This window comes from Arachis stenosperma, chromosome 7 (assembly GCF_014773155.1).
Source record: "Arachis stenosperma cultivar V10309 chromosome 7, arast.V10309.gnm1.PFL2, whole genome shotgun sequence".
Taxonomy (NCBI): Eukaryota; Viridiplantae; Streptophyta; class Magnoliopsida; order Fabales; family Fabaceae; genus Arachis; species Arachis stenosperma.
Genome location: NC_080383.1, coordinates 23,568,487 through 23,590,790, shown reverse-complemented (window position 1 = coordinate 23,590,790; position 22,304 = coordinate 23,568,487). Strand labels below are relative to the sequence as shown.

Below are 22,304 nucleotides of genomic sequence, written 5' to 3'. Positions count from 1 at the left end.
GTTGGATAACAAAGACTTATACTCTAAGGGAATAGTCTGAGGTTGAACTAGGATGCAATGGTGAACGTAAACAATAGAGAAGGGGAATTCTACCAATATAGTATATATGTCTTTCAATTGAGGTTCATATTGCTTTATTATTATATATTGCATGATTAGATTAGTGACCAAATATATATCAATTCTACATTTGTTCTTGAGGATGTTACCTCAAATAGGTTGAATTCCATGTGATTGTGAGTTGTGACTGGTTAATTTTCCGTGTTGTTTTTTATATTGTTTTCGCAATATAACTTACATCTATTTATCTTTCATTAAAAAAAATTATAGATATCAGTAATTTAGAGAATAAGAGATTAAATCTAGGCCTCTTTTAATTTTATTTGAATAATTTTAGACTTGGATGGAACTTTGGAATTCTATAGAGTTGTCTCAGAGAAAAAATAGGAGATACTTTTATTTTGTTTTTTGTCGATGGAGGAGCCAAAATAAAATTGTGTACAACGTATACAACAGTAAAGTCTAGTTGGATAGAATAAAAAGGAGATTATTTTGTTTTGTCTCCTAAAATATAAAACTAGAAACAGAAAAGAGAAAGAGTGACACAGTCATATATCCTGATTCAGCTACTTAGTGCAATGTACCATACATCCTGTTTCCATCACAACAATGATAGAATTTTCACTATCTTTGAACAAGATTACATTCACCAATTTTTCTAGAATTCAACCCAATCCTATCTGAGACAAACTCAACTTCTACCCAAACCAGATTTGACTAGAAACTCACCTTAACTTTCAAATGCAAAGTTCTCACCCAACTTACAAGAAAATTTTCTTAGGATCATGAAAATAAAACAAAAATACATACAAAAGATTTCTAAAATAAACATTGGCTATTCACCAAGTCTAACTCTCTCTGCCTTTTTTCTCTTAATGACCTTTTCTTACATTTCTCACCATAATGTCTTTTTCATTGAAACAAAGAAAGATTATACTGCGAAAACAGAATATTCAATGAGAATCATGAAGAAGAAGAAGATAATAGCTTTGTAAGCTATGAGAACCCAAATTTTTTACTCTCACTCCTTACTCCAATCCTTGGCCATTTATCCCTTTAATAGAGGAGTAAAGCTTCCAAAGTTTGAACCTTGGCTTGCATATAAATCTCGGGTAATTAATAAATAATTAGTTAATAAATTAATTATTATTCAAAGAAATTAAAAAATTAAATTTGATAAGTTAAAAGAGTAAAAAAAATTAAAATACAAATTTCGACACTAATTTTAAAAATTTTGGCTCAAAATTAGACCAACGGATTAAATCAGTTAAACCGGACCCATATTAAGCCCAAAGCCCAACATATATACACTCAAACTTAGCATTTCAGCCATAAGAACCCTCCCCATTTGTGAATCACGCTGAAATGGAAGGGAGAGACTACAAAACCCCAAACATTATTCACTTTAATGTTCAATTGCCCATAACTTTCAATTCGAAACTCCCATCGTCGCGTCGTTTGCGGTCATGCGTTCGTCTTGTCAAGCTCTTCGATTCTAATCTAATAAAGTGGTAAGGGTCCTTAAGTTTGTGCCAGGTTCTCTGTTTTTCTTTTCTCACATTTTTTATTTGGATTTTGAGGTATTTTGATGATTTTGGTGGTTTAGGTACAATCTAACATTAGATAATTGCTGGATTTTATCCAATCACCAATAGGTGAGGTAAAAAACCATTAACCCTTTTGAACCTTCCAATTTTATGAGGTTAGGATTTTGAAATTGTGTATGTATATGAAATTAGATTGAATACATGTGAAATTGAAGTCAAATTTATGAAGTGGTGTGCTTGGAAGTAGCTTTGGTGACATTGGAACTTGGAGGATTGTGTGACAAGAGGTCTTGAGGTGTTTTGTAGCTTAGGAGGGATCGGTCAAAGTATAATTTTGGTTTCTCATAGTTAATGTTTAATGTCACGTGAAAACTTAGGCTAGTGGCCATAATATAGGCTTGAATGCTTTGAATTATTGGGTTTGGTGGATTAAATGTGTACATGTATATAATGTATGATGAGTATGATGATATTAATTGAAGAGAATATGTGTTGGAATGAGGGTGAAATTGTTGAATATGTGTGTGTGTGTGTGAGAGAGAGAGATTGAGTATAATGATAATTATTGATGATATGAACTGTGATGTATGATGATTGTGATAATGAGTATTGGTGAGATTTGGGCCCAAGGTCATGATCGGTAAAAAATTAAGATTGGTGTGGTTTGTATGTTGGCATGTTGAGGCATGAATGTGATATATGTGAATATGATTGGTATTGATTTGGTTGAGGAATTATGGAAGATATGTATGAAAAATGTTGAATAGGTTGAGAGTTTTGGATGTTAGTATGTTGTAAAATGAATGGGAGGTGTTAATTTGAATTTTGGGGCTGTTTTAGTTATGAAACTTTGGTTTATAATTGGGAACTTTGGAAAATTAGAGGTTTGGTACTTTTTGGTAAAAGTTGAATTTTGACCAACTTCGACAGGTCATAACTTGGTCTCCGGACCCCCCAAATTTTGTAAAACTTATTTTGAATAAAAATTGGATCCGTGAAGTTTATAATGTTTGAAGAACAGGTTAAAAGTGAATCTTTATGAAAAAATTATGCTTGTTCGAAGTTAGGTGTGTAAAACTCGTTTTCTACAACTTAACAACTTTTTGAAGGATTTTGGACCCATGCGTACGCGACATGCCACGCGACGTGAGCATTGAGCTTTACCCATGAGTCTTGCATACGCATGAGGCATGCGTACGCATGACCAGCCAATTTTGCACAAGTATTTTTGAGTTCTAAACCATTTCTCTAACTTTCCAAGCCTCTTTAATCCCTATTTAGGGTCCATTAGTGAGTTTTTAAGCCTTAGAACGAGGGTGAATATGTTGAATAAGTTAAGAGAATATTGGGAGAAAATATGCAAAGAGATAACTGAATTAATAAAGTGTTGGTGATGTTAAATAAGAAGTGATTGATAAATACGATGATGATAATGATGAATTGCAAATTAAATGAGAGATGGATTGATGATGATTGAATTTGAATGAAGGATGATGAAGATTGATTTTAAAGTATGATATTTGAATGATTTGAATGATATTGAGGTATATGTGACCAGGTAACATGCAGTGGTGTTGTCCACCTACTCCGGGTATGAGTTGAGACTGCGGGTAAGATGCAGTGGTATCATCCACTTGCTACGAGTAAGAGTTGAGAAGCTAGGTAAGATGCGATAGTGTTGTACACTTGCTCCGGATAAGAGTTTGAGACTCCAAATAAGAGGCAAGGATTGAGTTTTGTCACTCTTATTTTGCGTTGAGAATTGTAGCACCGCCTGGATAAGACCCTTGCTCCGAGTACGCGGGTAAGATGCAAGGGTTGCGGTGTTGTCTCACTTGCTTTGTGTTTAATGTTTTGTCCAGGGTTCGCTACTGAACATGTCGGGTTTGGCTATATAACCGACAAATAAGACTTATCGGCCATAGGTCAAATATGCATCATGTGCATTTGTATGATTTTTTTAGTATGCATTTGTTTTGGATTGCCTGATTGCTTATCTGTGATTAACTACTATCTGATCTATTTGTTGTAACTGCTATCTATATCTGTACTTTTCTTATCTGTTTTGTCTGTGTTTGTATCTGAGAGGTCCTTCATATGGCGGAGGTTTGATGAGGGTTATTCCACTGGTGATTCGGAGGCTTGAAGGAGATAGGAGGTGAATGAAATGAGAATCCTTTGGGTAGATTACCAAACTTTATAGTTTAATATTGATTTAAGTTTGATTTCTAACTGTTAGAGTTCTAGGAATGCCTCTAGCTTTTTCGGAACCTTTTATATTAACTATATGGGAACTTTTACCATGCCGAGAACCGGAGGTTCTCATTCCATATATATATATTGTTATTTTTGAAATGCAGGTTGGGAGACACCTCACTGAGCATATGAAAACTTTCAAGAAGCGAATAACTATATTTGGGTTTAGCGTTCTGGTTGTACTTGTTTATATGTATGTTCATAGTTATTCTCCGCACCTTGTATTTTGTATTTTGTCCCTCTTAGAGGTTGATATGAAGAAACATGTGTTTATTCTGTAGTTCAAGTCGTATATTGAACTATATATATATATATATATATATATATATTCTTTTAGAAGGCATAACGCCTCACCACCTCTGATTTACGTCCTAGGCGTAAAGCTCTGTGTGGTAGGGTGTTACATTGCACATGTTTGACTTCTTCTTCCCCAATATCAGTAGCAGCAATTGCATCACAGAAAAGAGATAGAGTAGCAGCAGTGGTTTAACAGTACATGCATCCATACCTTCCATCTTCTCTTTCATCCTTTTTAATATTGCTTCTTGAATTCGAGCCCTTTATTTGTGACTTCTTCTTCCCCAATATCAGTAGCAGCAATTGCATCACAGAAAAGAGATAGAGTAGCAGCAGTGGTTTAACAGTACATGCATCCATACCTTCCATCTTCTCTTTCATCCTTTTTAATATTGCTTCTTGAATTCGAGCCCTTTATTTGTGCTTTGACTCCAAGTAACTTTTTTGTCCATTGATTTCTTACAAAGCTCCATAACCTTCAAATCCTTAAACTTTCCAATTCGATGTATGCAGAGAGTAGGTTTTCTTCCACAAACTTCAATATTGCACAAAGATGGAAAGATTTTTTTGATGAGCCTTCGGATGCAATCTTTGCTTTTAGTCCTAACTTTTTTTACTTTCTTCTTCTTCGCTTGAAAATGGTAATCCACTTTTTCACTTCTGATTTAGCCCTAATTAGAGTTCATTTTTTTGCTTTCCTTCTGTGATTTCACGTGGGTGAGAGAAAGAGAGAAGAGAGAGTTTGGTTCGGTGGTATGTGATTTGGTTCTGATGAAAATAAATTTTCATTGTTTAGTTAGCAACTAAATAAGTGGATGGGCTTTGATCACTAGTTGGGTCATATGTTTGTTCTTGAGTCAGATTCTTTCCTTCCTTCTTTCTTGATTTTGGCCTGATGTTTGCTTTTGTTTTTTGTGGGATATTGTTGGTGATGGTAACAAATATTCCCTTGGACCATGAGTATGAGTTATGTTAGCCATTTATTCTTTGGAGATTTTCAGCCTGAAGCTTATTGTTGGGCTAGTTTATTTTATTTTAATTTTCTGCACACTTAAACAAACTAATCACGTACATAATTGGCTTTTACCCCGATAATAATATTTAGTCATCATCAATTAATTTATTATTTAACTTTAAACTCAACAATCTCTCCCTTGATGACAAACATTATAAAATGAATTGAAAAAGAAATCAGAAGAGTTTTAGGATCTTTCCTTTGATGATTATGCTTTGATGTAAAACTCCCCCTTTCTTTTATTCACTTAACTCCCCCTAAATGCTTGTATTTTTTAACCTGATATCAAAAAAATTTACATAGAAACAATGCTAAATACCCAAAAACTATTTCACACAATTTAGTACATGAGAAAACCTGTGTGATTACTTGCCAATATTTACAAGGCTATTTTTCCAAACAAAATCATCAAACAACCTTATTCAATTAGAAATAGATACCAATCAAAGCTATGATCAAAAAACAGTTATAATCAAGTTTCTCAATCAAAGCTGCAAATATCAATATCCCTAAACAAACAATTAGTGTTAGCATCATATTCATAAACAACCTAAAACAATTCAATGCAATTCATTTTCTTTCACTTACTCTCCCTTTTGTTATCAAGGAAGGTAAGTAAATCTGCACAAAAATTGTTTAAGAGTTTAATACTCAATGTACCAGTGCGAAACAGTTCAAAATTAAGTGCCTACAACTATTACAGTCATCCAAAAAAAGTAAACAGTATTCAAAAGTATCTAAAGACTAAAAATTATAACATCAGAAAATAGATTCTTAGAAAGCATCAGCATTAAATAGGTGCTAGATATCAGATCCCTCATTCTTGGTTTCCATAATGTCTTATTCTTCATGTTCAGACAATATTTGATCATTTTGTATTGCAAGTCTCCTAGCTTGTTGACTGAAATTGATCATTTGCTTTGTAAGATTAACAAACTCTTGTAACACATCCTTGACAATTCCATTAATCAAATATTTGTTGGAATTTGATATGCCTACAGCAGAAGGAGGAGGGACACTCTCATATTCTTCTTCCTCCATAACCGCATCTCTAGTGGCCTTAGTTCCTTTCTTTTTTGTCTGTTTGACTACACCGCTACCCTTAGGTTATGAAATTCTATTCTCTTGGTGCTCATTGTTCATATCAATAGCAAAATACTCAAAGATGCAAGTTAAAAATATACCATATGGTAGATAAATATTTTTATCACTTTTAATACAATCATGCATATGGCGCATTATTAAGTAAACAAATAAAATTTCAGTTTTGTTGAGTATTGCATAGAGAACCAGTGTGTGTCACAAGGGGTAACTTGTTGTTATGAACCACTTTGAGGCAAGAGAATGCAGGTAATGAGACGGTGAAGTTGAGTTTTGACAGGATCTAGGGCTTTGTGGTTAGAAATCATACCATCCATAAGGAAAATGTTCTCACAAATGTTAGCCAATACATCCTTATGTGATATGCCCAGATCATTACCCCATTTTTCAGAGATGTAGGCATTGACACCAACATCGTAATAATCTAGAGCATCACCAATGGATTCTTTGTTTAAATGTATTTTATGGCCTTTAACATAAGAGCGAACACTTGCTTTATAATAATACACGTTGGCATAAAATTCTCTAACCAAATATGGGTAAATTGGTTTTCTGATTTCAAAAATTTTCTCCCAGTTCAAATAAACAAAGTTTTCTTTAAAACAATCTCTTTATTGGTTGGAGCATTCATATCAGCCACATATGTAGAACACAGAAGTCTTTTAGAAACAACATATTTATGAAATTCATAGTTCATACTGGATGAAAATCGATGAAGATTATAGTGAGAGTGAGGATGTTTACCGAAATGGGATTTAAAGTCAATAGGATCAAGATTTGTGGGTTCTTTCACAGAGTTGAGAAAAGGTCTTTGGTTACCTTCGGAAGGACGAGTGAAAGGCGTCAAACGTTCTTGAGGATGAGAAAATGAACGAGGAGGTGGTGATGTTGGAGGTTCTTCATCCGTCATAGGTCTCTTCCCTTTCGCAGTATTAGCCCAAGATGTACCAACATTAGTGGGTGTAATGGATAGACGTTGAGAATTGGTTTTAGTTCTTGCCCTTGGTTCGGAAACAAGGGAGGAATGTGAGGAAGAATAGGAATGGATGTGGATGTGGTTATGAACTTGCCCTTTTGGTGGTGGATTTCATGGAGCACGATAGGTACTCATGCCTCTTCGAGTTGCTACCTTCTTTCTCATCTTTATGAAAGCGCAATGAATAAGAATGTGGAAGTGATGGAGAAGATGAGAAGTTTTTCAATGAATAATTGCTATAAATATTTTGAACCCATTTTGAAAATATAAAGTGATATAAAATGAAAAGGTGTTTCATAGAAATTTGAATTTTAAAAATGCAAGCAAGCTGTTTCGAAAAGACAAGTCAAATATAACATTATGTAAATGAGAATTTGATTTGACTTCAAGAGAAGCCCTAAAAGAAAATACCCTTTTTTATGTGAATGATCAATGGAAATAATGAGGTTTATGTCATAGAATAGAATTTCTTCCTTTTGGGACTAATGGTGGTTTTAAGGGAATACAATGACCTACTAAAGATTCAATTTTTTGACCCAAATCAATCAATTTTACCAACATTCTATTTGAAATTCAAAGAACCTAGAGGGAGTCATCATCTGTCCAGTTTTTATCTCCTGTCATTCTGAGAGGCAAAAACACACAGAGAGCTACATCATCAACTTAATTCAAGAAATCAGACACAATAATGCCCAATGCTTTTTTCAACTTACAAAATCTATCTTCAGATAGAGGTTTAGTAAAAATATAAGCAAGTTGATCCTCAAATTTTATAAATTGTATGTCAATTTTACTTTTTTGCACATGTTTTCTAATGGAGTAAAATCTCACTTCAATGTGCTTAGTTCTTGAGTGCAAAATAGGATTTTAGAAAATGTTAATTGCACTCATGTTGTCACAAAATAAAGAGATACTATTGACTTGAAATTTGTAATCTCCAAGTTGTGTTTTAAGCTATGTCAATTGAGAACAACAAGAAGAAGCAACTATATATTCGGCCTCGGCTATGAGTAACACAATGATAGTCTGTTTCTTGCTTGACCACATGTTTAGGGATTGTCCAAGGAAGCAACAGATTCCAGACGTGCTTCTTCCATAAACCCGGTTGATGCGTGAGCATCATTAGTGTCTTTTCTATATGATTTTTCTAGTATTCTGTTGATTTAATAGAGAATTTTTAGTGAATTATGTCCCATTGGATGCTACTTTGAGTTTTTGTGGCTTTTTATTGTTTTTAGATAGCATTTGGATGGAGAATTGGTGAAAAATTCATGAAGAAGCAAAAGAGGCTCATGTGTACGCATCATGCATGCGTACGCATCACTGGCGCAATAAGAGAAGTCATGCGTACGCATTTGCTGCGCGTATGCACAGCAGTGCGAGCTCAAAAGGACCAATTCTTCTCTGAACAGATAGCGCTAAATGCCATGACTCAGCGTTTTGCACCGAAGGACTCATAAATTGTACAAATATCTCTGGACATTTGGCGCTAAACGCCACCTTACCGGCGTTTAGCGTTGGGAACATTGAAGTATATGCAATGCTCACTGTATGGGTGGCGCTAAATGCCCAATCACCAGCGTTTAGCGTCAATAGCGTGAATTAGAATGGGGACTACATGCGTGCAACATATCAACGGAAGGCATATCTTTGATTTTTTTTAAAAAATCAAATAACTGATTAGAAAAGATTTATTAGGTTTTAATTTAAGTTTAAAACCAATTTCAATTAGGACTATAAATAGGATAGAGATTCGCCCTCGCGGGGGACTTCTCTTCTCCTAATTCTCATTTCATAATTTACAGTTTTTCTCTCTTAGGCTCTTTTTTACATTATGAGCCACTAAACCTCCACTGTTAAAGTTATGAGCTCTGTTTACTTTGATGGATTAACAATTATTTGTTCTTCTACTCTTGATACATTGATTAATGTTTAAGAATTGGTTTTGTTCTTCATTCTACGGATTGGTGTGTATTAGAAAATAACTCTAATCCAATTTGAATTCTCTTGAATCTTACAAAAGTTATATAATTAGAATTACAGCTTGAAACCCTTTCTCACAACTGCTTAATTATCTAAACTTAATGTGATATGTGACATATAATTACATCATTTTTGGATTCTTAGGGTTTGTGTGGCTTATAGATCAGAATTTGACGGTTGGTTGGATTAGAGGAGATTGAATTACCTAGGAATAGGAATTCAATCACTTAGAGTTTTTCATAAATTTAATCTTTGCATGATCAAGGTAGTTGACATTGAATATTAATATGGACATTTAACCATCTCCAAAGGTTTAACTCCATTCTCATACTATTTTCTCAACTATTCACTATTTACTTTTCTTAATTTATTGTCTTTTATGCTATTTGATCATCAAAACTTTTATTTCAACTTGTCTAACTAAAACAATTAATCAACCATTGCTTGCTTAGTCTATTAATCCTCGTGGGATCGATACTCACTCATCTGAGTTTATTACTTGATATGACCCGGTGTACTTGCCAGTAAGTTGTGGTTTGAAAAATCTGCACCACCGGTTGGTGCGCGAATATGTGACTTGCACAATTAAACCGGCAAGTACACCGGGTCGTCCAAATAATACCTCAGGTGAGCGAGGGTCGAATCTCACGGGATTGCCGGATTGAGCAAGCTGTGGTCATCCTGCAGATCTTAGTCAGGCGAATAGAAAGATAGTTGTAGGCGCATAAACAAGGAATAATAATAAAACATAGAAACAGTAGTGAGAGATCAGTTAAGGTTTCAGAGATGCTTATTCTTTTGGATTAACACGTCATACTAACTACTCAAACGATGAATGATTCCTTCAATGGCAAGGTTGTAAGTGATTAAGCCATTGGTTGTGGTCATTAATCTCCTCAGGTCCAAACCAAACACCCGAACAGGCTAGATCAATCTGGGAGAGGGTGAAGCGCACGCAATTCAATCTCTTGATGATCCTACTCAAAACGCCACAAACAAGGTCGGATCTTCCAGATCAAAGAATGACGCTCTATGATTAGCCCTTAGAGCCATAGGAACCTTAATTACCCCTGACTAACGGGATTTCATGTCACAGGTCCCAATCAGCCCAAGTAACTTGTTGGAACCCATGATGCACTCTCGAGCTGTAGCTCAATAATATCCGAGTCAGGACTCGTAAAGAGCTCATGTAGAACAGGGAGGTCATACCCCAAATTCATAAGGATGGAGAATGAAAATGAATCATAGAATAGAATCAAACATAGATTGAAGTAGAAAAGTAATTGCATTAATCCATAGGAATCAGCAGAGCTCCTAACCTTAACCTAAGAGATTTAGTTGCTCATAATGTATAAAAATAATGTGTATGTGCTTCTCTCCTCCTGGGAGGCATAATCCTCAGGAAGAAGGAAGTCTCTTATTTATAGTAAATACTAGACCTAAAAGATATTACTAATAATTAAGAATTATAAAAATGAGATAAACTAAGCTAAAGGTAAAAAAATCCACTTCTGGACCCACTTGGTGAGTGTTTAGGCTGAGCTTGGCGTCCAACTTGGTTGAGTAGGTGTTGAACGCTCACTAGGGAGTGTCCACGCTGCTTCCTTGCTCCCTGACGAGCAGATAAATGTCGGTCAAGATTACCAAAAATATTTTTCCAAATCAAAGTCGCAAGTATAGTCTTAACCGACGAGATTTTCGCTAATCAGAGTTAAAAAGTGTGTCACAATTAAATTCAATAACCGGGAGTAGAATCTTGAGTCGTTTCCCTAGGAGTTGACACAAGAAGTAAATTATTGGGTTTGATTTTCCTGGAGATTTTTGAAGTTGAGAACAAGAAAAATAAATAACTAGAAAATTAGAGCAACAGTTAACTAGCAAGAGTTGGTAATTAATCAATATAAAAAGTCTTGGTTAAGGGTGAGAATCCGAATTTCTATCCTCATTGTCTTTCCCAAGTGTGATGGTAAAAGCTCATTGCTCTCACTTAGTTATCCTCTAACAAGTGAAGGAAAGTCAAGTGAAACAATTAACTTTAACTCACAAGTCCTAGTCACTTCATAGAGAAGAACTAAAGTTGGCGAGTTTCAAGCTAAATAGCAATATTCAATTACCAATCAACAGTCGAATATAACAATTCAAGTGGCTCCAATTACTCAACCCCAAACCAAGCAAGGAAATCTACTCCATTTGGGTAATATATAAGAAGCAATAGCAACCTATTTTATTAAGATTCGAGTACTATGAATACAACCATTCTTGCATACAAGCATAAATGTAACATCTACCATTTAAGTCTTTATGCAATATTTGAATAGTGATTTGTCGTCACATTATATATTTGTGCACATCCTCTCATCTCTATTTCATAAAAAATAGTGAAAGTTTGGATTTATTTAAGAAAAAAAGAATATAGTTAAATATATTGAAAATTTTAGAATTTTTAACCCCAAGATCATCCATGTTAAATTTTAAAGAAAGATAGCTAAAAGCGTGGAAGCGTACCTGAATTCATGAGCATAGTTGATAGAGTTTTGGTTTTTTGATTTTTCTCAACAAAAGCTTTTCGTATGTCTAATAGGGTTGAATCACAACTCCTCTAATAGAAAAAGAGTTATACAGAAGCAGCTTTGATGCGTTGGGGACTAAAATCCTGAACTCACTATTTACATTTGAGTATGATACTCATTAAACCCTACAACCTAAGTAAAATAGTATCTCTAGTTTTATTCTCATTTAATTCCAAATTAAAAGTAATAATGATTTATTTAATTTAGTATTTATGATAATAAATAAAATTACTGTTATATAAATTATTTAATATAAAATAACTTGATTTATGATTATAATTAATATATATTACTCATAAATAATAATTTATTAACAAATAATCACTTAGTTTGAATTTCAACTAATTAATGGATAGAAATTATAATAAATTGTATGATATTTAAATGTCCAATTAAATTAATTAATTGATATAATTAATTTATTATAATAAATTCAATTTAACAAATTAAAAAAATAAATCTGGCTCTTAAAAAATTCGTTATTAAGTGCAAAAACTCAATTTTTATATAATAGAATATATCTTCGTATTATCTAATTAACAATGTTCTAAAAATCGGATTGGATCGGCTAGTTTGACTGGGTTAACTGGGAACCGGTCATCTAGCCGGTCCGATTGAGTCCTAAAATCGTTTTGTAAAAAAAGGTTAAAAAACCGGTCAAATTAGTAGTTAACCGGTAAACCAGCCGAACTTACTGGGTTTTTTAAAAGTCTGGTTTTGCCATTCTCATTAGAAACAGCGGCGCAAAAAAAAAAAAAAAACAACAGTCAAAACCATGATTTTGAAAATCGGATCAGACCAATCGGTCGGACCGATTCAACCGTGAACCGACAACAATAACGATTTTGACGGCAAATCAGAAAACCGGTAAAAACCGTTGAACCGGCATAGAACCGGAGGGTCAGACCGAACCGGAACCCGGCCGGTTTACACAAAATGGAAGCTCCTTCGTTTCTTTCTCCCTTCCTCCCTATCTTTCTTTCGTTCAGAAAGAAATCACACAAACCCAGACAAAAAACCCTAGCACTGTAGGCCAACACCACCGCCGCAAGGAGTGGCATACTGCCGCCGTCCGTCGCACTCAAAGTTCGCCATCCGTCCATCTATCTAACTTTCCTCGTGCTCCAAGTCTTCAACCCCTGTTCGCTGTCACCGATCGCGGCTACTTGCTCGAGCTCGGCGTCCGTCGTCTTTGTCTGCTCAGCCGCGCTTCCATCGCCGTTTGTTTGCCGTTCACGTTCGCATCTTCGTTCAGCTGTCGTCTTCGTTCGCGTTCTTCGGCGTTCACGTTCGCTCGGCGTTCATCGTTCGCGTTCACTCGCCGTTCACCATTCGAGTTCGCATTCGTGTTCGTCTGGAAGCCACGTTGCTCTGCTTCAAACTCTCCGACCAACCCGCGCGCTCCACCTAGCCGTCGAACTGCTCTCTTTTGTCGCCGCCGTAAGTTCCCTAAACCCGCAACCAGACAATACACTCACACAACACCAATACTCTGCTTCAAACTCTGCAACTTCTAATTTCTATGACAATAAGTAACTATTTGATTTGGTAGTGGTTTGGATTTTTTCATAGGCTGAATTAAAGTTACAATAGTTATGTTCTCTTCTCTATCACATCGATATTAAGCTTTGAATTCTCTTATTTCGTTTTAATTTTACCGCACTCAAGATGTTTGATGAAATGCTTTAACCATATTTCTGGTTGGTTTTATAATTTCTAGCTTTTAGAAACTTAGTAGGTTGATTGCATGTGAAATTAGAATAATTGGATCTTAGTAATTAGGAAATTTTAGCTGCACAAATAGCATCTTTGCTGAAAACATATTAGCATGATGATTCCACTTGCATTAGTGTTCTTCTGGTAAATTTTAACTGTAATTGTGAACTTGTTAATTTGCTAATTGTTCTTGTGTTGTTGTTTTGTTGTTCTTCTGTCACTTCTAATTTTTTTTTGTTTTTGCTGTGATTTTCAGTTCTTGAACTTGTTAAGTTGATCATTTGCTAAATTGTTGGGCTGCTGTTGTTTTAATTTGCTAAATTGCTAGGTTGCTGCGATTTAATTTGTTAAATTTGTTGCTGTAACTTGAATTTGTTGCTTCCCAGTCACAGAATCAGAACAGAATGCTCAGTTAGAGCTTGATAGATTGCCTTTGCTCACTGATTGTATTTGATGATAAATTTTAAATTGATAACTTTTAAATTTTAAATTTGCACTGTCTATATTACTGATTCACTGTTCCTTCCGTGCTTTTTGTTGTTGTTAATCATTGTGACGAGCTTTGTTAAAATTTGCACTGCCTATATTACTGATTCACTGTTCCTTCAGTGCTTTTTGTTGTGTTAATCATTGTGATGAGCTTTGTTAAAATTTGCACTGCCTATGTTACTGATTCACGGATTCATCCCTCTTGTCATCATCATCGGCATGAACTCCGAACCAAAACCCCAACTCTCTGGATAAAATTGTAACGAAATCTGATTGGGACTTTTTCTTCTACTTAAGGAATGAATCAGAATGATGAGGGCCAAGTTGTGAATACACAAGTGTCAACGGACTATAATATATATTGACTTTGTGACATTAGAAGGTGTAATAATAACTATAATGGAGTCATGTTATTTGAATATTGAGGTTTAACATCTAAACTCTTAGCTTCTCAACCCTGTTTGATTCTTCATCTCAGGCAATTGAATCGAATCAGCCAGGCCTTCCTCTTCTTTTTCTTTTAGTTGATTCTTAATTTTTCTAATATATGTAACTTTCTGAATCAAGTGGATCAGATTATGTAGTTTTTTTTATCTGGGATATTTTCGGTGACACATTAGAAGAGCTATTTTGTTATTATGTTTGCTATAATAATATTCACATGTTGTGTATGCTTGTGATTGTTCTGTGTTTACATTTTCTTTCCAAGTCACTTGCTGTGGTTGTTCTTTGAGTTAAGGCTTTGTATTTGTGTGTGAGAATGTGTGATAATGTTGAATGATGTTGCATCTAGTAGGAGTTCTTGGAGTACCCTTATCTTTGGTCCTTTATAATTTATTTATTATTTTATTTTAAAACAATTTTTTCGGTTGAACCACCGGTTGGACTGGTTGGACCAATGAACCAGTGATTAAAACGGTTTGATGACCGGTCCGGTTTTCAGAACCTTGGTCAAAACACCCAAAAACCCACTAAACCACCCAATCCCTTCGAGCCTAACGCCTCCCTCTCCCCTTCGAAGTTCGAACCCTAATTTCCTCAACGAGCTGAAGGCTGAAGCCAGAAGGAACGCCTCCACTCCACTGTCCTTACCACTATCGGCACCGGCAGTGGCCACCAGCCGTTGCCACCATCGCTACTTGAAGCTTCTGTCGCTATCATCGTCGTCGGGTGGTCCGTTTGATGCTTCTGTCGCCGTCGTCGTCGGAAGGTCGGGTCGTAGCTTCTGTCGTCGGCCGCCTCTGTCACCGTAACCCAGTCCCACACTCATCTAACTCTCCTCTCCTCTCTGAAACTGAAGTAAAATTTTGAAACCGAAAGAAGAACCCTAATCCCCAAAGTTTGTCATTGATTAGTTACTCCTGCAGTCTTGGAGGTATATATTAGATCTCATATTCTTCACATGACCATTTCCTCTCTGATTGATCGTTCTTTTATTTTTCTGTTGATAGTTGAGTGGTTGAATTGCTACCAGCGCAATTAGTCTTTTTTTTTGGGGGGGGGGGGGGGGGGAGTTACTTGCTGTTTGTATGATGAAAAGTGTTAATTTGCAACCTTCAATGTGTTTGGCATTTGAAAGGTTCATGGAAAATTTGGATGGAGAGCAATTTGCACATACAGTGGCAGATTTTCTAACAAACAAGTTATATAGGATAGGCTTAGACGTTTGGGATCTATTTGGTGTGAAGCTCAGGATTTTTTTAGAGGATGTTCCTTGTCAAACATGTTAAGAGATTGGATACTGATGCTTTATAGTTAATAGCTCTTCTTTTGACTGATTTTTGATCTTATACTCCTTCAGTGATATTCTTCTTTATAAAAGAGAAGAAGTCAGAAAAATAAAGCAAGAAGATATTGGAAACTATGCCAAACTAGACATAATGATGGGGATATACAGGGTCTTAGTAGTTTGATTTCTAGAAATATTTTCTCTTTACACGTTTATGCAGTCCAAAGATTTTCACTTTCGCTCTCTTTATTCAATTTATAAAATTATATATAAGTTTTTTAATAATTTTATTTAATATTTAATTAAACCGGTTGAATCTCGGTCGAAACAGTAAACCATTGAACCAGTAATCTTACCGGTTTATTGACCGGTCCAGTTTTCGCAACCTTGCTAATTAATCTGCTTATAGGTACCAAAGTATTACTCAGTCCTCCAACCTCCAGCCTGCCTCCCACATTCAGTCTTGTCCACTGCCTGCTAGACTGCCTCTCATCCCCTTTGCCACCTCCTCACTACCTCCGGGGGCCTCGCCAGTCACGATTCGCCGGCTTCACCACCTCCCTCATCGGCGACTCCTCACTCTGCCTCGTCTCCTTCGTGGCCAGAACTTTAGCCTCCTCTTCGTCAGCTCCACGCCTCCACGACATCGTTCAGACCCCAGATCCCCAGCCTCTATCGGCGCCGTCTCCGTGGAAGCCGCATCTGCCAGTCTCCGCCATCTCCTCTGTCTCGGTGAGCTTCTGTTATTTTTAATATTTATTGTTGGATAAAATTCAAAAATATAAATCTGTAAATCTGATGATATATATATATATGTACATATTCATTTATATGAAATATGTATGAACTCGGGTGTGTTTGGAAATTTTTGAATATTTATTGTCGCATATACATTACAGCTAAAGTATGTGTGTTTTGGAAACTTTAGACTTTAGATTTTTTGATAGATTAATTGTTGTTTGGAGTTGATTTTTTTAACATCTTCTATGACATTTTTTTGTGACACTTTAGATGCTTTAAGATTATTTCAAATGGCAAATAGGTCAAGTGAAGAGCACAAACGAATAGCGTTGCCCATAATGATAATGAGATTCAGATTATTTTTGTCTGACTCTTGTTTTATTTTAATTTATGTTTGGATGGTATTCATGATTTTATGAATTTTAAGTGTAGCATGCTGTTGAGACACTAGTATAAACTAAATTCATGGACTAATTGGAATCATAGAACTATAGCTATGAGGAGGTAAAACATTTAACTACTTTTTACGATGGGATACGCTAACTAAATCCATAAGCAGTTTATCTGAGTTTGAGAAATTCCAGAGTGTTTCTGTACCAAGTATTACATATCAGTGACATATACAATAATTCTGGACAAACAATGGTTCAATGCAAAACCAAGTGAACCAAAGATGTGCAAGAAAATAATGGGAGGTTAATTAACAGGGTTGAGAATCGTTTTCTGCATGCTTTGCTTTGAAGCAGTGACATTTTCTCTCTCTTGATGAAGCAAGTGCACACTGCACATGTCAGGAAAATGGTGTTTAACTTTTCTCTTTATTTCATGATTGTTGGGTTGAAAATTGTCTACATGTCTTCCTAAATGCCACCCTAAACACCAAACTAGGCTTCCAACTTTCAATTGTTTAATTACTGCACAGTTCCAGTTTCTATTCATCAATTTCAAATAAATTTTAAATTGTCATTTTGTTTATTTATTTCTGTGAATTATGTGATGTAAATTTGAAGTTGACATGCAAGTTTGATATTTTAGGATTGATTTTATTTTAGTTATGGCAACTGCAACATACCCGCCGCCCCCACCATATTATAGGCTCTACAAAGATTACTTGGAGGACCCTAAGTCTGCTCCAGAGCCTCCTCCTCCCATAGAAGGGACCTACGTTTGTTTTGGAGGCACCTACACTGTAAGTGTTTTTGGCCTCTTTTCCCTGTGATTTGATAGCTTAATATGGCCTTGTTGGAATAAGCTATGTAATGATTGGAGCGTAAAATGGGTGTAAGTGGCTTTGACTAGGTACTTAATAGAGAGGTGATTATACTAGAATATTTAAATTTTAACTATCCGTTAAGGTTAGTTATTCTATCTGTAAAATGTTTTATGAGAAGAACCCTCAAATAAGTTGCTAGGTTCATCCTTTGTGAAGGCGCATTATATTTCTTCTTGTTTTGTTTATGAAAAGAAGTCCCAAAGAGCTTTTGTAGGCTTTGAAAGCTGTTACAGTGACCTTATACATGTCTGAGTTAGAGATATATCTAGCCAGTTTGTTACTGAATTTTTGTTTTTCTGTTTGGCAGTCTTTTCTTATTACATGGGTATACTGAATTTCATTTTATTTTATTTTTGAAATATTTTCTTAGGGTAATGTCAATGTGTTCGGGGAGGGGGGGGGGGGGGGGGGGGGGGAGGTAGTGACCCGTAGAGGTAACTGGGTATCCACAAATATCCACCGTTAGTCAGGTATCCATAAATATCTTTGAAATTTAAATAAATAAATTTTAATACCATAATCTATACATAAAGTAAACTAACAAATAATATAATATTATGTTTTATAGATAATAAGTATAAATAGAAATCAACATTATTATATATACATATATATGCTATCTACTATTTATAATATATATAATGAGAGTTGGGAGGAGTTTGGTGCACAAAATTTTTATGCTTTGAACTCCTTGGCATATGAACAACTTATCCTATATTTATTGACCTTATACTTTTTTTCTTTTTTTTTTTTTTCTCTCTCCCCTCGTAGACTAGTGATGTTTTGCCAAGCCTGGAAGAACAAGGGGTGCGCCAACTCTATCCAAAGGGGGCTAATGTTGGTAGGCTACTTTTTACTCTGCTATGTTCATTTTGCTCTGTTTTAGCTTAGGAGTTGATCTTTCGACTGTTATTAATCTGATTACATTGACTGTGTTTGCATGGGAAAGTACTTGATTGGTCACAAAAGGAACTATGTGGCACATATTAGAAATAATAAATTTTTGATTGAACCAGACAATGTTGGTTAACTTTACTAAGAAGCCAACTTATAGGGGTAGTAGGGCAATGCAAAATACTATTTAGGTACTGGGAAACTATAACATACTCCCTCACAATCAATACTAGACATTTGTAAAGTGTTTAACTAGTCATCTGCAGACGACCCAATAATTAAGCAGGCCCAACTCCACTGCAAAATTTAGCTCATTGGAGGAGAGTTTCCAAAACACTTGTTAAGGCGATCTACAGACCAATGTGAGAGTGAGACTTCAACAATGATGTAATTTTGTGATTGCTTCATGAATCATGAAGGCTTGTATTGTTTTTGGACTGTGCATTAATGCTTTTGCTGATTCATGCTTAGTAATTTAGATGTTAGGCTTGTTGTCAATTTATTTGGGAGCCCGATGTTGGATATATGATTGTTGTTCTCTTACTAAATAGAAATCAGATTTACATCAATTGCATGGAAATTTACTCTAAGAAAGAGTAATTAATCACTGAGCCACTAACATTAGAGACAAGATCAATTACAATTTTGCAGTTTATACATACACCTGGTTAAACGAGGGTAATGAGTCCTCTAGTTTGCGGTATGCATGTGTCCAGGTTTACTGCTTCGATCTTATTTATTAAGTTGATTGAATTTTCATCATACATAACATAATCCTCATGCAAATTTTTAAAGCTAGTACATGCATCCACATTTTACAGCGCGTAAATTTAAGACGAGAAACGGTTCATGCTGCATTTTCTCTTCCATTATAGGTTGCCCCAGCATAATCAATGACGATACTCTTTAAATCATCTTGTATTCCATCTCATATTAAAAGATTATGATCTTGTATAGATTTCAAGAAGGAGCTGAGATCACTGAATGGAGAATTGCAGCTACACATTTTGGAGCTTGCAGATATTCTTATTGAGAGACCATCACAGTATGCAAGGAGAGTTGAAGAGATTTCGACTGTATTCAAAAACTTACATCACCTTTTAAATTCCTTGCGACCTCATCAGGTATATAATGTTCTAAGTATAAATATATGCATGTAACTGTCATGCTGCTGTTCCTTTTCTTTTGCCATTATTTATGTTTGTTTACTCTGTAGGCAAGAGCAACATTAATTCACATTTTGGAACTTCAGATTGAGCGTCGTAAAGAAGCAGTGGAGGACATAAAGAAGTATGTATTACGTTTTCTTGATATTCTTTTTAAATCGAATTGAAACCCTGGAACATATTCCTCTGTTCACCATGTTGAAATGACATTCTTCTTTCATGTGAGCTCTCGTTCTTATGCGACATCACATGCCCTTGCATTTAGGCTTTAACAATTTAGTTGATTTTACCTCGTGAGCTATCGTGTTCTCAATAATTTTGACCAGTTTACCCAAGTTAGTTCATTCATTGCTTGTACTTAATCCTTGCATTAGATGCTTCCTTCTAGTTGGTATCCATTGGTTGACAATCACATCCTCTTTTACCTCTCCTTTAGAATATCTTTGTAAACTATAAATTCAATAATGATACTTAGAACCCCCTTTTTTATGTCAAAATTTAGACACCATCATCCCAGCCATTAATGATATATTGTGGGGCCATAAATTAAATCTCCATACAAGATTGATGATTGAGATGTTGTCTAAACTTTGACACCAAAAAATAGGGTCAAGTATCATTGCTCCTAGAAATTTCTGGAATCGAATAATATTTCGCAATAAAGTCTAATTACCTGCTTCATTTTTCCTTCATGGAAAGCAGCTTTTTGTTAAAGTATTTTGGATTCCTTTGATGACATAAGTAGCCACCTTGCTAATAGCCCATAATTTGTGATAGATCCCTCTAGAGTTTGTGATCAGTTTTACTTGAAGGGTTAAAACTTAAAACTGCTGCATGGATAATAACTTATGTAATAGAAACAATGAGAGATATTAACTGTCATTGCTGTGATGATTTCTGGCCCCCTTTATTGCTTTTAGATTCAGAATTCTTGACACGGTTTCCTATGGTATGGCACTGCTACTATTAAATTGTAGAAGACAATTCTTGACGTAACCTTGCGTTAAAAAAATGAAATTGCAGTGCCTTTGAAACTTGATCTAAAGTTAAACTGTGAATATTCCAAGATAGTTGCATTAAATTGATTGGGGAAACACAATTCACCAATTCACCTAATGTTTATTGTTTGAATTCTAAAGAAGTCCTTGGTACTTTAGTGTAACATTTAGGTTCTATAATGTAACACCCTTTTCTTAAAAATGTTTTTTAAGATGGATTATGTAGTATAATTGCTAACACATGCTTCTGCTTGCTGTAAATGTTTCTCATTAGTATTATTTTCTTTCTAACCATATGTTTCTTTTCAGGAGAAGAGAAGAGGCACGAAGACTACTTAACGAGTCCCTAGCAACACTTGATGATCAATAGGACATTTTTCTGCATTGAATCAAGTTAGCAAAGCCGATCCCTATATGAGAAATTAATGTATTTATAACTTTATAGATTTTCTACTTTATACATGTGGTCTAGAATTGAACGCTATGCTTGTGATGTTAAATCTATTTCTGGTGTTGCCTCGAAAATTTTCGGTTACGTTTGTTTAATGTTTTTCTTTTCTATTTTTATTTTCAGTATTTTATGTTTTTAATATTTTGCAAAAATAAAAAATGGGTGAAATAAAACATGATTTTATTGTTTTTACTGCTATTTTTTTCTTCACATCCGTACTAATTCTACACGCTTCATTTTTCTTAATTGTATATTGACCGGTGACAATTCATTACTAAACTTGTTACTAAAACTACACATCTAATTAGTTGTATATTGACAGTAGTCTAGTATGTTTAAGGTGATTAATAAATCAATATGCTTTCCAAATTCCAACTTTGAAGTCAAGGCTAGAGAATTTTGAAAATTTCTTAAATGGGCACTTTTTATTATGGAATGTAGTTAATTTATACTATGTTTAATTACAGTAATAATGATGCATATTAGTTTGTATTTTTAAGATCAGTGACAGTAAGCCATCAATCGGGAGTCTTGGAATAATTTAATCACAAAATTCATTGCCAGAATTATTACTAACCTCACTGCTTAGTGATCAAAACTACACTTGTTTGTGTGTATCCAACAATAATCACACGAACCAATCGATAGCTTCCAATAGCTACACGAGAAACACAATTTTTTTGTGTGTATCCAACAATAATCACACGAACCTATCGTTATTCTGAGCACTTAAAAAGACTATTTTTTTTTCTTTTAAAAAACATAAAGAACTCAACATAATAAGATGAACATAAGAAAGAAAATAAAAAAAGAAGTACGAAAACAACTCATATAAAGGGAGAAAAAGAATTTCAATTGCTTAGTCAATTCTGCATTGCCATCAACAATTATAAGAATCATTACTATTCGATTCCTTGAAGTTTTTTATTGATACAACAACGATCTTCGCGATGTTATGAAAATTTCGTTGATTCCCTTCTAACCAAATACTGCAAACAACAGAAAAGAAACCTCAGCCACTTCTTGCCTTCTTTCTTTTTCG

At 34.9% G+C, this 22,304-nt stretch overlaps 1 protein-coding gene across 4 annotated transcripts; it reads left to right on the top strand.

The window, feature by feature from the left end:
- Window positions 1–12,783: 12,783 nt before the first annotated feature.
- LOC130940286 (mediator of RNA polymerase II transcription subunit 7a-like) lies at window positions 12,784–21,437 on the top strand. 4 transcript variants are annotated; one of them, XM_057868388.1, is made up of 7 exons: window positions 12,784–13,245; window positions 16,149–16,471; window positions 17,533–17,669; window positions 18,525–18,594; window positions 19,605–19,771; window positions 19,864–19,937; window positions 21,121–21,437. In XM_057868388.1, exons 3-7 carry the CDS (start codon window positions 17,535–17,537, stop codon window positions 21,179–21,181), a joined length of 507 nt encoding a protein of 168 aa, XP_057724371.1. In that variant the 5' UTR covers window positions 12,784–13,245; window positions 16,149–16,471; window positions 17,533–17,534; the 3' UTR covers window positions 21,182–21,437. The 4 variants fall into 4 exon arrangements, with proteins under 4 accessions (XP_057724371.1, XP_057724372.1, XP_057724374.1 ...); XM_057868389.1 differs by having other exon boundaries at window positions 17,516–17,669; XM_057868390.1 differs by lacking the exon at window positions 12,784–13,245 and adding an exon at window positions 15,369–15,385.
- Window positions 21,438–22,304: the final 867 nt, after the last annotated feature.